The 13,485-nt window shown below is 43.2% G+C and overlaps 1 protein-coding gene across 3 annotated transcripts in view; it reads right to left on the reverse strand.

The window, feature by feature from the left end:
* LOC108410498 (retinoic acid receptor beta) overlaps positions 1-13,485 on the reverse strand; it is a 297,200-nt gene that overhangs the window by 38,977 nt on the left and 244,738 nt on the right. For all 3 annotated transcript variants that reach the window (XM_037546495.1, XM_037546517.1, XM_037546532.1), the window contains one exon: positions 10,950-11,110. In XM_037546495.1, coding sequence (XP_037402392.1) covers positions 10,950-11,110 — 161 coding nt within the window. The remainder of the gene's footprint in view (positions 1-10,949; positions 11,111-13,485) is intronic.

The raw sequence follows: 13,485 nt of genomic DNA on the forward strand, positions 1-13,485 counted from the left end.
AAAGTTTCCTGCTGGAGATGCGAGAAAAGCAGCTGTAGCTGAGCCAAAACTTAAAGCAGAGCAAAGTAAGTCTGCGTTTTCATTTATATTATATTTTTAGTCTATACTAACACATTAAAACATACTATTCACATATATTCACAGCCAAGATGGTAAAATGGACATAAAATGTTGTGGCTCCCAAAGTCATTGAATTTGTGTTGAAAGGACCAAATGGGTTGCCGACACTTGAACTAGGACTTTTCTTTTCCCTATGGGTCCAGTGCATGTGAAAGCCTGCATTTTTCATAAGGTGACAGGGTGACTTATTTAGCCAGACGACTTTTAAAATGTATTTAGCAGTGGCTAAATGAATACGTGTATCCGTATAGAGTCGCTGGACGCGGCTGTGAGAAATGGAGCTTGGGCTCTTTGAGGGATGTCATTTCATCAAGTCCGAAATATCCTCAAGCCTGCAAACCAGCATCTGGGTTTGTTATTGCTTGGCTTCAGGTAAAAGCACCATTCCTCAATTTCAAGGGTGGTGATGGGGGAGGGGGGTGTCTCCCTCCACTCCTCTCTCTTGGATGCTGGGTGAATTCCTCAGGCGCTGAGCAGAGTGGATGGGCGGATGGACACTGGAGGCAGGATCTATTGTCCGCGGCTGTAGAGGGAGATCAGTAAATATGATCTCGGGTTAAGTGAGAGGCGCAGTACGGATGTGCTTAAATCATCCTCAATGAGCTGCGGCAACCGCCGCTCCCGCCGCAACCGGAGCGGGGCGCGGAAACGGCCGGGGCCCGGGCTCGCAATATTAAAGCCACTCGTCTTCTTCCCCCCCGAGGGCTGGGAGGAATGGAGGGACGAGATGGAGAGAGGGAGGGACGGTGTCGTTTGATTTCCCTTGCAATCTCAGTCAATTACCGTGCCGCCGTAATTCAATAGAGGGGAACAAGGAAGTGGCCAGGGAATTCTAATTTCATTTAGAGGCATTTATCCAAACAAATTAGACAACTCGCGACATTAGAAAATAAGCTGGCTAGCGTCGGAAGGAGCACTGCTGTTTTATGGGCCGCGGCGGGACAAGAATTTCAGGGCTTGAAATAAAACGCCGGTGCCGAATAGCAGGTTATGTAGCCAATATTCAAGGCCGCCTCCTCCTCTGCGCTTTCATTTCGTCTTTAAAGCTGCCAGGCCTCGTCACCGTCGCTGTCAATGAAGCGTTATTCATCGGTGGGCTGAGCCCCCTCTCCCTCACCCGCACGTGAACTCCCGAATCCACAGAGGAGCTGGATTTGAATATTTCGCAGCATAATTGGAGCTTTAACCTAATCCTTGGAGGAGGGGGCGAGGGGGGGCTCCTCTTCTGTTGCCAATAAAAAGCTTCCAATGGCACGCCAGGAACCAATCGGCAGTGATAATGAGGACTTTCTCCCAGGCTTTAAGGCAGGATAATTAGCCCAGATCCAGATAAAGGCCGTGCACCGCTGTTCGGGCAAACACTACCTGCTCTCCATTGCCCTCTTTCCAGAAGCTCTGGGCGCTGAATAGATTGTTGTTGTAGTTTAAAAACTACGGGTATTTAATATCATGTTTTGTGGATTTTCCAAGTGAAAGTAAGTCAGCGTTCTCTGCAGAGACACTTCTGCACATTTTAATGCACAACTACTGATTATTTACTGAATGTAGCCTCTTAAACTCCTTGAGACCACCGGTGGTTCCAAACTGCACTTGGTCATGTTCTTCATAACGTTCATATTCCATAAGCTCCATTCAGAAGCTGGGCGTCGTGTGAGGCTGTAGCTCTTCTCTCCAGTCTAATAGACGGTGACGTCATTTTAAACCCTTATAATAAAAGAAGCTGAACTTTGTTTTTCTACTGAAAGTCGACCCGTTTTTCCTCAAATCTGGGCTCTAAACTATAAACAGACGGCGTCTCTTCAGTGATCTGCTCTGGAAACATCACTTTTAGAGAACAACACAAAGAGCGGCGCAGATTTTTGGACTTTAGCAGGAAACTGTGAGCGTGTAGTGAAATGTGGAGATCAGAAAACACACGTTCTGTTAATCTGAGGGGAAATTTTACACAAATAAAGAAATAAAATAAAAATGTATGTTTATTTCACCCAATTACTAAATAATTTGTAATGATTAGGTCACGAAAATTCAGATGGAAAACAAATAAAACAAAGTGTAGAACATTTAAAAAATTATAGCATATTTCCTCCTTCATTTTATTGTTTTCCAATATGTTAAATTCTGCAAATACATAGAAACTGTGCACAAGATTAGCACAAAATGTTTTTTCTTTCCCACAGTGGGTGTGTTCACTGATTTTGTGTGTTCACTGATTTTGTGTGTTCACTGATTTTCACTTTTGCATTCAACTGTATTTGTATCAGCAGCGATATGTGATTGCTGGCTGGTTACTGTACAGAGTGCTTCACATGAAATGTTAAAATTAAAATAAAACGAAAGAAGATTTATGGTTTATTCATGATTGGCAATGCCTGAGCGGTGGTTTGTGACCTTTGTTCGCATCCCTGGACGGCTTGTGAACGCTGCCTGAGCCACTTGTGCGTCTGAGGTCGCAGGAGACTCTCTCATGTATTAGTTTAAACAAGTTCGCTTTGTTAATAATTCATGATGTGTTGGATTTGCAGCATTTAAAATCCATTTCTGACTGATTTCATTTTACTTTCCTTCTGCAATCAATGCAGCTGCATCAGGAGGAATTCTAATCCATGCAGTGAGAAAAACAATAAATCGTAACACCACTATTAAAATCAGCTACACTACAGGACTTTTAGCCCCAGTCCTCAGCCGGGCGGGTCTGTGTTGTTTGGCTCTAGCCTGTAGAGTTTGGGGCAGTCAGAGTCCATAGGAGAGGATCGACATGCGAGGGGCACAGATTTCACCTGCGGCTCCCGTTTCAGGCCAGTGAAAACAGAGAGAGGGAAAAAAGTATAAATAGCAATAATGAAAACTGGCAGATGTCCAACTGTGTAGCAGAGCTTTTTAACTGAGCTGAAGGACCAAGTGCAAATCAACTGCCTGTACAAAATAAATGTACATTAAAAAACAAAAACTAATGACGAACGACTGAACGTTTGTGTCGAAATCACAATTTAAGAGTTTAAGAAGTTTCGAATCGCAAGAGCTGCAATTTTAATTATATCCCACATCATTCATCATAGATAGACAGACAGATAGATAAATAGATAGACAGACAGACAGACAGACAGACAGATAGTCAAATAGATAGAGAGACAGGCAGACAGATAGACAGACAGATAGTCAAATAGATAGAGAGACAGGCAGACAGATAGACAGACAGATAGTCAAATAGATAGACAGACAGGCAGACAGATAGACAGACAGATAGTCAAATAGATAGAGAGACAGGCAGACAGATAGACAGACAGATAGTCAAATAGATAGAGAGACAGGCAGACAGATAGACAGACAGATAGTCAAATAGATAGAGAGACAGGCAGACAGATAGACAGACAGATAGTCAAATAGATAGACAGACAGACAGACAGACAGATAGATAAATAGATAGACAGACAGACAGATAGATAAATAGATAGACAGACAGACAGATAGTCAAATAGATAGAGAGACAGGCAGACAGATAGACAGACAGATAGAGAGACAGGCAGACAGATAGACAGACAGATAGACAGACAGGCAGATACAAAGACAGATAGATAGATAGACAGATATAAAGATATAAAGACAGACAGATATAAAGACAGATAAACAGATAGATATAAAGACAGACAGACAGACACATGGATAGACAGACAGATAGATATAAAGACAGACAGATATAAAGACAGACAGTCAGACACATGGATAGACAGACAGACAGACAGATAGACAGACAGAAAGATGTATAGACAGATGATGTATTCATCCCCAGGGAAATCGATTGCCTGTACAAAGTTAACTTAAATAAGGAAATGACACCCAGTGATGAACGGACGAACGTTTTTATAGTGAAATCGTATTTTAAGAGCTGCAGCTTTAATTATATCCCACATCGCTGGTTTCCGGACATGATTCAAGATTTAAACCTAACAAAGCATAGAGCTCATAAACCGGCAGTCTGACACTACACGCGGCGCTCGAACCTGAAAAGACAGATGCCTTCTTCTTCTGGGGGAAATTTACATGGAGCTTCAGAAAACAATCACATTTAATCAAAATTGCAATATTGATCAGAAAAATGGAAGTTTTTCCCCAAATCAAAGAGCGCCGCACTCATCACGCCTCACATCCACGACCTTCATCCAGCGTATCGTTTACTGTGCACCAGCAAACAGCAGCTTCCACGTCTGCCTTGCTGTCTGCGTCTCCTAGTAACAGTAACTCCTGCTGCGCTGGTTCACATGAGTTCACTTCACTTCAGCAACTACTTTACAATGTTTATAACTTTAGACTGTGTAAAAACCGTAAAGGATCCATATCCCGCTTTTCTTTTTTTCAGGTTTTCCCTTTGAGGCCCACTTATACACAGATCAGCCATAACGTTCTGACCACCTCCTTGTTTCTACACTCATTGTCCACTTTATCAACTCCACTTACTGTATAGCTGCTCTCTGTAGTTCTACAGTTACAGACTGTAGTCCATCTGTTTCTCTGATACTCTGTTACCCTGTTCTTCAGTGGTCAGGACCCCCATGGACCCTCACAGAGCAGGTACTATTTGGGTGGTGGATCATTCTCAGCACTGCAGTGACACTGACGATGTGGTGGTGTGTTAGTGTGTGTTGCGCTGGTCTGAGTGGATCAGACACAGCAGTGCTGCTGGAGTTTTTAAACACTGTGTCAACTCACTGTCCACTCCATTAGACGCTCCTACCTTGCTCACGGAAAAACGATATTTATCCTCAGTTTAACTCTTTGGGATGAAATGCTTGCACTGTTATCCCAAGGATTATTTAATACTTTAGAAGGTTTATTTTATTTTTAGTGATGTTCTTCACTTATGGTCTTGAGGAGGGCGCAAGCATAGTTATGTACTGATTATCCCATTTAACCGACACTCTTTGAGGTTAAATGTTGCTCTTTTATCCCAAAGATTGATAAATTCTGTTTTGCCTTTGCCCAAAACAAGTAATGGAATCAGACCGAAATGCATGTAATGCGCACCTTTAAACTGCAATGCAAACTGGTCTATTTACATTCATGTGGTTATCCAGCATCTATAGGCAATAGATGGGTTTTATCACCCTGTAAGCTTCCTTTATGTCCCACCATCATATTAAGATTCAGCTGAATGACTGCGTATTTATTTACTGTCCTTTAGTAAAGTGACATGCAAAACAACAAATGCCTGAGAAAAAGCGAATAATTAAAAATAAGTGGAAAGTATAAAGTGTCAAAGCACATAATGACCAAAGGGGTAAAAAGAGGTCATTTTTATTCTGGCTGTCCAGAAATGAGACGTTACGGAGCCGTGCTGATGACATCCTTCATGAAAACTGACATCTTTACACCTACCTACTGCAGTTGAGCTCCGCCCACTCACGCCAAAGTTATAAGGAGTGTTTCAGCCTGGACTGCATTCTTAATAATGCCAGCCAATCAGAACAGACATAATTTACACACATGCAGTCTAAAACGCATGGTAACAAAAACACCCTGTTTCATTTAGGCATAAAGAAAAGTTGGAGAATGGTCAAATATGCGTTCTGACTGCTTTCATTTTGGTACTTAATGCCAAATATATAAGTGGGCCTTATATGGATCCTTTATGGTCTTAAGATATTATAAAGTCGTAAACATTATAAAGTAGTTGCTGAAGTGAACTGAACTCACGTGAACCCGCACAGCAGAAGATACTGTCACTAGGAGACAGACGGCGAAACAAGTGTCGACGATGTTTCTCACTGGAAATATTGCTCGTCGACTGTTTAGAAGACTGTAAGCGCTACAGACACGGCACTATTGAAACCTATTACAGTGACGTCAACCCTTAGCAAAACTCAAATTCAGACTTCTGTCTGTTTCTCAGTTATATCTGAAGCTTTATTAGCATATAGATCGGCATTCAAATTTCACCCGTGACGGCAGGAGCTGTGCATTGTTCAAATCTGCTAGTGAACATACACTGACACAAATTTGGCGTCTGTGTTGTGCCATTTCCTCACTGTGACTTTCATCTCGCTCCCCTCTTATCAATGGGTGAGTAAAGCGACAGCTAGAGTAAGACATGACTCTAATGCTTTCATGCGCAGCGAGTTCCCAACACTCATTTTTCAGAAGCTGCAACGGTCGGGCGTCGTGAGACTGAATCATCCTGCCAAAATGTGGGATGCTTGACAGATGTGTGCATGCGTGTTTGTGCGTGTTACATATTTACACACAAACCTGCACTTCAACTGCGGAACCTGCCGATCAGAGCCGTGTTAATGGTGCATGGATGTCAATCTCCGCAACCGCATGCTGAGCTCCGGCTATATTTAAGCCGGTCGGAGACAAACACTCGCTGGCTGTCAATCATCCCTGCAATGCTGCTCTGCTGCTTCTCCACTCGCTCAAAAATAAGCCCTAATCTCAAACTGCTATCAGGCCTTCAATCAATCCGCTTCCCCTCGAGCTGCGGACTGCTTGGTTCTCGAGAGCCCCGGCTATCGGAGGAAGCGATCTGCTTGTGAGCCTTGCTTGTCACGGTGTAGCACGTCTCTCCGGATGGCGCTGCCAGATTTAAGACAGTTTTCATGAACTGCAACCTCGCTCTCAGACAGGTAAACATCCGTGGACTTTCCCCAGGGTCTCCCGTTGCAGGCGTGATGCCAGATTGGGCAGGGGTCAGCTTTGCCGAGATCAAATCAATAATGGTCGGGGTCAGCTGCACCTGGCTTTGAGTTACAGATCCAGACCCACCACTCTGTCCCTGAAGCTGTGGTCTTGTGATCGAAGAAGCTGACCCGGGCAGGTTTTGACACACTATCTGAGTTTTGTTGTTTATGGGATGTTTGTTTGGAGGGAAAGAAGTCCGAGACGTGTAGGGAGGAGGGCTTCTCTAGACCTAAGTTGACCTTTTTTCGGTTGCAGAAAGCCTCACAGGCTGGAAAAGATGTTTCAGATGGAGGGCCAAGCTAAACCTCTGTGTCTGCCAACACATTCGAACCGGCACGTTATATTAAAGTGTCCATTAGGGGGCAGTGTCCCATTTACCAAGAAGAAATCTGGGTTCTGTCAGAAACTCTCTAACGTAAAGGGAGGTGGCAGCTCTCTGTTGTTTGGCTTTGGGGAAAACAATTGTTTCATTTTTACAACAGCATTTCTTTCAAAAGCTAACAGGCTCCTCTAAAAACACTTAATATACAAGGTAATACATGCGTTTCTTATAAGCTGCAAATGGCATGTTTAAGTGTTTAAGCTGGAGTCTGGTCGCTTCCTATTTCTCCCATTATATCAAAAACAGGACTGCTGAACAGCAGAGGGTGCGAGTCCTCAATGAATGGGAGTCAATGGAGCTCAACGGCTAAAAACTAAGAGTTAAAATAGTTTCTAATCACTCGCCCAGAACTTTGTGCTGATTGGTTGGTGAGCGGAGCAGCTCATTGGCTGTTTGCACTCATAAACGTACATGAGGTGCAGTTATAAACTCCTATAACACTGATGTTTTATGCTGTTCTGTGTTCAGGATATGAAAGTATTATTTTATATTAAGAGTCTTTAAGGCTTTATAAGCTGATTTTAGTCAAATGCTCCATCTTAACCCATTCATTTTGGACTCGCTCTGGAGCGCCCTCTAGTGTTTGAGAAACCTATAAAACATTTCAGTAGTGGTGATTCTCCTCTCTATAAGCTCTCTGGTGTTAACTAGTTGGGCTAATGTTAAACAACTTTACCACTAGTTAAGTACAAACTTGAAGGTCTCAGCCTGCTCTATATTTAAATATCTTGGTCCTTTACTGTGTCAGTGATAAAAATTATTTAACCTCTTCACCTCCTTAAGAGCACCAGTGGCTCCAAAATGCACTGGGTCATATTTTTCATATTCCATAAGCTCCATTCAGAAGCTGGGCGTCGTGTGAGGCTGTAGCTCTTCTCTCCAGTCTAATAGACGGTGATGTCATTTTAAACCCTTATAATAAAAGAAGCTGAACTTTGTTTTTCTACTGAAAGTCGACCCGTTTTTCCCCAAATCTGGGCTCTAAACTATAAACAGACGGCGTCTCTTCAGTGATCTGCTCTGGAAACATCACTTTTAGAAAACAACACAAAGAGCGTTGGAGATTTTTGGCTTCCAGGAGTAAATTATAAGCATATAGTGACATGTGGAGATCATAAAACACACGTTCTGTTCATCTGAGGGGAGATACACTCATTTCATGCAGTTACTGAATAATTTGCCTTACGATTTGATCATGAAAATTCAAACGGACAAACCAAAATACACCCTGGAGAGTAAGAGGTAAAAGTATCATAGTGGCTTGAACACAGTTCGTTACTGTAAGTGCAGAAGTGTAAATCGACTTGATAAACTAATCCAGCACCACCGCCTCTCTCTACTTTAATCCCAGCGAAACGGCAAACAGGCTGAAGAACAAAGGGATCAGCCGCCTTCACTCCACCTCTCAAAGAGGCATTCAGGCCTCCCCCATGTGGTGTGTCACGGAGAACTCGCCCCCTCCCCCCGACCCAGCCCACTCCTAACGTTCCTACAGTGCCACTATGAAGCCTATCATTAGCTCTGTTACTACACACGGTGCGGGAATAGACGCTACAGCGCGGTACATTATTCATCAGCCCGAGCTCCACGCTGACGACACGGCTGGCTTGTATCTGCGGCATCGACAGCAGACGGATCTCGCCACCTTGTCACACTGCCTTCGTACAGGCAGCGAGCACAGCTTCATTTATTACAGGCCCTTTGTTTGCTTTATATTAATAATGAAATCTTCTCGCTGCATTGTTCAGCCAACATTCAAACAGCCTTTGTGAGGAACTGTCTAATCTTGTTTCACTGCCATTGATTTCCACTGAATATCCAAAGCACTTTACCTCCAGATACTGGGTGAAAAGGCCTATTGAGGGCTGAGGAAAGCAGGGAGAAAAGAATGGAAGTTATTGAATGGTTGGCAGGGATTTGCCAGAGACAGCGCTCATAATTGAGCACTCTGGCTGTATTAAAGAAGGATTTAAAGTGGAGTACATGCGATCGATTATCTCTGTGGTCGCTCCGGTAAGAATTACAGCGTAAGGCCCGAATCAAACATGCACCTCTCGGCTAACTCCGGGGTTGGGCCCCACGGTTTGACTCTGCTCAGAAAGTACACGACTCAATATCAACACAGAGACATGCTCATGGATTTGATCAGCTTGATGATCTACCAGTACTGCTCTGTGGATCCCAGCGTGGATCGTTTGACCGAACTGGTGCAAAGTTCAAAACACATCCGGGACTTTTAACTGGTCTTGGACTTTAGACTAAAATCCTTTCGTGTAGAGTGACTCCGAACTTAAATTATATATATTTTTACATTTAAACTAAACGTTCCATTTTGTCACTACGAAAACAATCATTCACTGCCGAAAATGTTTCAGTAGTGTGTCATATCTCAGAGAGACGCCCCCAGTGTTGCGTCCCCATGGGAGACCATGTGACTGCAAGCTCCCCTGTCAGATCGGAGTCCCGGAGGAACTCCATATCCCAGCAGTCAGCAGGGGATCACGTGACCAGTGCTGACCGGCTCTGAGCCTATCAGCGATCTGAAGGCTTTCAGCTGTGTCTGTTATGTTTTGATTAGAGATACTCGGTATTTAAACGCGGACTCTCCGGAACAGATTGCCAAGTACCGTTTCCCTTACGGACGTACGGAGCGCCTACCCTGATTTTCGTGTGCTGCGTTTTGTCGCTGACCGTTGCTTGTTTTTTCTTCTGACTTCGGTTTTGGCTTGCCCTCTTGGATTTGTTTGCTGGTTTTTGGGATTCATGTCTCAGACCTAGTTTGCCTGTATTTTCGCCTACGATTCCTGGATTGTCCTTTTGTTTGGAATCTCGTATATCATTACTAAACCCACTTCTCTCGCCTTTTGATCCGCACTCGTCTGGAACTCGCGGAGTCATTTCATAGTGACTGTTTTAGGACAATTTCAGCTCATTTTGAGCAGAACTCAAAAACACAGCCAGTACATGACCAGCAAACACAGCTTGGAGTGGCTATAAACACAGAAAATCATATTTTTTGTTGAAACACAAAACTTACTTAAATAAAGAAAATGTATTTCAGTGGTGATGATTATTAATATTCCACACGGATTTTCAGACATTGCGACACACTTGCTTCACAACTGTGGGATCTAACTGCTCACCATGTGGAAATGAGGGACAGGGATGCAGTCTCACTTTTTATTTAAATTATTTTTATTATTATTTTTATTTAAAAATTAGCGGAGTCTCTCACGGCCTTCAAACGCAGAAGACACAACACTTTATACAGCACTTAATGAGCACTGAGTTAAGTATTCACTGTACTGCATTTATTGAAATGTGTCGTTTTGTTTCGCTCTGTGTTCAACTCTGTTCCTTTTCTCTGGGTACCAACAGTGGCTTTTCATTTCTAGCAGTATCTGAGTTCAGGACCAGCTTACTTTCTAACCTACTGGTAACTAGCAAAGATACTTTCTCTAGACAGACAAAGCTCTTTGGATAAGAGCGTCTGCTGAATGCTGTAAATGTACTCACAGCCGTTTGCATCAGATTTTGCTTGGTTGCATTTTTCAGGTTCAGACTCCTTGTGCTTGTACATGATTCTGATCTGAGCAGAGGCTTAACTCTGGGTGCTGGGCCTCACAAGTTTTGATGGGGTCTTTAAAAAAAAAAAACTTCCACAAAACCCATTAAATCAGCAGCGGAATCCTCAAACTGCAACATGCTGAATATACTGTGATATGTAACCTGGTGTGTGGACACTTTCAGGGAACGCTGTCAGAACGAAACTCACCGTGGTGTACTTGCCCAGCTGGCAGAGAGAGGGGAACGTCTCCTGGTGGGCTTTCCGGATCTTCTCGATGATGGCCTCCAGCTCGGCCGAGAGCTCGTAGCTCTCTGTCAGCTCTGGTTTCGGGCTCTCCTTCTTCTTCTTGTTCCTGTCGTTCCGCACGGCTGCAGGGCGAGAGAGGGAAGCGAGGGAAATCATCAGTAGCTCGTCATCTATTTCTATTTCTATGTACATGTAAAGATACTGGTTACTACTGAGAAGGCTTGTGGGGCACATTTACAGTGGGTTCTACAGCAGGTAGAAGCTCTACGGAAGCCTTCAGTTGTTTGATGAAGTGCTTTTTAAGGCCATTTTAACTGTTTGAACATTTTAAATTAAACAAGTAAAACAAATGGATTAACACATTAACACAGCACAGGAGCTCAGACCGTATAAACCTTGGAACAAATTCCTCCAACAGAACCTCTGGAGGTCTTACTCTTACCCTGCTTGAAATCTAATACCCAATGCGTAAAAGTATGACTGAGGTGTTTATTCTCACTCTACTCAACAATCTGATGGAAAACTTCAGTTTACATGCAAACTTAAGGTAACCTGATCCAAAATTACAGGCATGAGCAGAGAACCACTTAGTGTAGACGTTGCCATGACAACCAGCATCACGTGAGGCCAGTCAGAGTGAGATGAGCAGCAGTGAGCAGTGATTGTGTTTTTAACTGCTTTAAAATGACGTCAGACTCAGGAAAACGTCCTTCACACGTCCTTATTAAAGAAGGCCGAGAGGAAGACGTCGTGTTCTGAGAGACATAAGCTGGACGTCCGTCCCACCGCCGTCTTTTAAAGATCAGAGCATGAACTTCGTCTCCTCTGCAGACCAGTTTCTGCTCCGCCGTGTTGAACGGTATAAACTCTCACTGTGACGCGACGCTCATGCAGAACAGACTGAAACCTTCCGATAGGGAATGTAATCGGATACAGTTTACGTTTACACGGATATTATTCTTCTATTTAATGGATTAATTTACAGGATTACTCACCTCGTTCAATTTTCTCACTCAATATCCACTTTTTTGGCATTGTGAACACTGAGCGCATCAGACTACCACTTAATTGTGATGGTATGGTTGTGGTGTTCTGTTGCTTCTGATTGGTCTAATACATCTATAGGCAGTTCACAAGCTCCATGCTATCAACTTGTTATGACAACATTGTTGATGGTGTATTATATGATAAAAATTGCAGCGCTTGCGATTTGAAAATTTCACTTCAAATTGCGATTTCAATATAAAAATGATTAATCTCTTGGGTGAAGTTCCAAGTTTCCTACTATCCATCCGAAATCAGTGAAATTGCACAGGACTCGAATACTATAATTATTTTTTACAGTCACATGCAACAAAGTTGGTTTTATTTTAATTAGAACATTATTTCCAAACTTTTAAACAGCAGCTATTATCATATTTAGAACTTACTAGAGATGAAAAACAGCCTCTTTCTGCAAGCCCTTCTTGTGGCCCAGTAGATTGGCCATTAGCTAGTTTCATTTCATTTTGCTATTTTTAATTAATAAATCACAACAAAATTCTGATACGTCTGTTATCAGATGAACTAGGACTCTAGTGTCTCTATGTGACAAATGTCATGACTCTGTGTTGAGCTGCTAGTGAGCAATGAGGTGTGAAAGGGTAAAGATGAGAATCCCCTGCTGTGAAAAACAATTCACACCTCTCCGAAAAGAGATGGACAACTGCAGCTTTCTTCATATTGATCATGTACAACTGGCACAAATAATCGCATTTAAACATAATAAAAACACCACAAAGATGACAACATATACATATCATAATATATTCCATCAATGTACTGAGAAAAAATGGTTTAAACGCAGGACCTCCTCAAAAAATAAGCACTGCTTGCATTTTGTAGCTTCTGTGAAAAAGGGGTTAAACTTTATCTGTGTAACCACTGAGGCCTCTAATCTCGTTCTCTTCTTCAGCCAATGAAGAAGAGCACAAAGAATTGAGACAAGCAAAGGAATACAAGGAGACTGGAAAGTGAAAAGTATTATTTATAGTCTGTAGAAGTGATGAATGTTACATTTTCCATGGAGGCCTTGCAGAGTTGCCTTCTCATCGCCATGCTGACCACGCTGGCAGGACTGCGGATGGCTCGCAATCGAAGCACAGGTCCATGTCAGGGTCAGTAGAGCAAGAAAGTGAAGCACCCCCTCCTCACTGTTACTCCACGCCAGTGGCAGGCAGCCATGATCAATACAGAAGAGGCTGATGAAGTTGGCTGGGCTGTACAGGATCATTAAGAGGAGAACACCTGGTGCTGTGGACTGGCCGTCTGGGGACCGTCCAGTTTCATTAAGCTCTGGAGGAGCTCATGTTTGAAGCTGCTCTCCACGGGAAGGGGGGTGGGTGGGGTGCCTGGGACGGGGAATCTGTACCAGCTCCAAACAAATCCCATGTTATTAGTCAACGACCACCACACAGAGCTTCCCTGATTGACCGGGGCCCTCTGAAAACATCCCTGA

This window comes from Pygocentrus nattereri, chromosome 1 (genome assembly GCF_015220715.1).
Source record: "Pygocentrus nattereri isolate fPygNat1 chromosome 1, fPygNat1.pri, whole genome shotgun sequence".
NCBI classification, from domain to species: domain Eukaryota; kingdom Metazoa; phylum Chordata; class Actinopteri; order Characiformes; family Serrasalmidae; genus Pygocentrus; species Pygocentrus nattereri.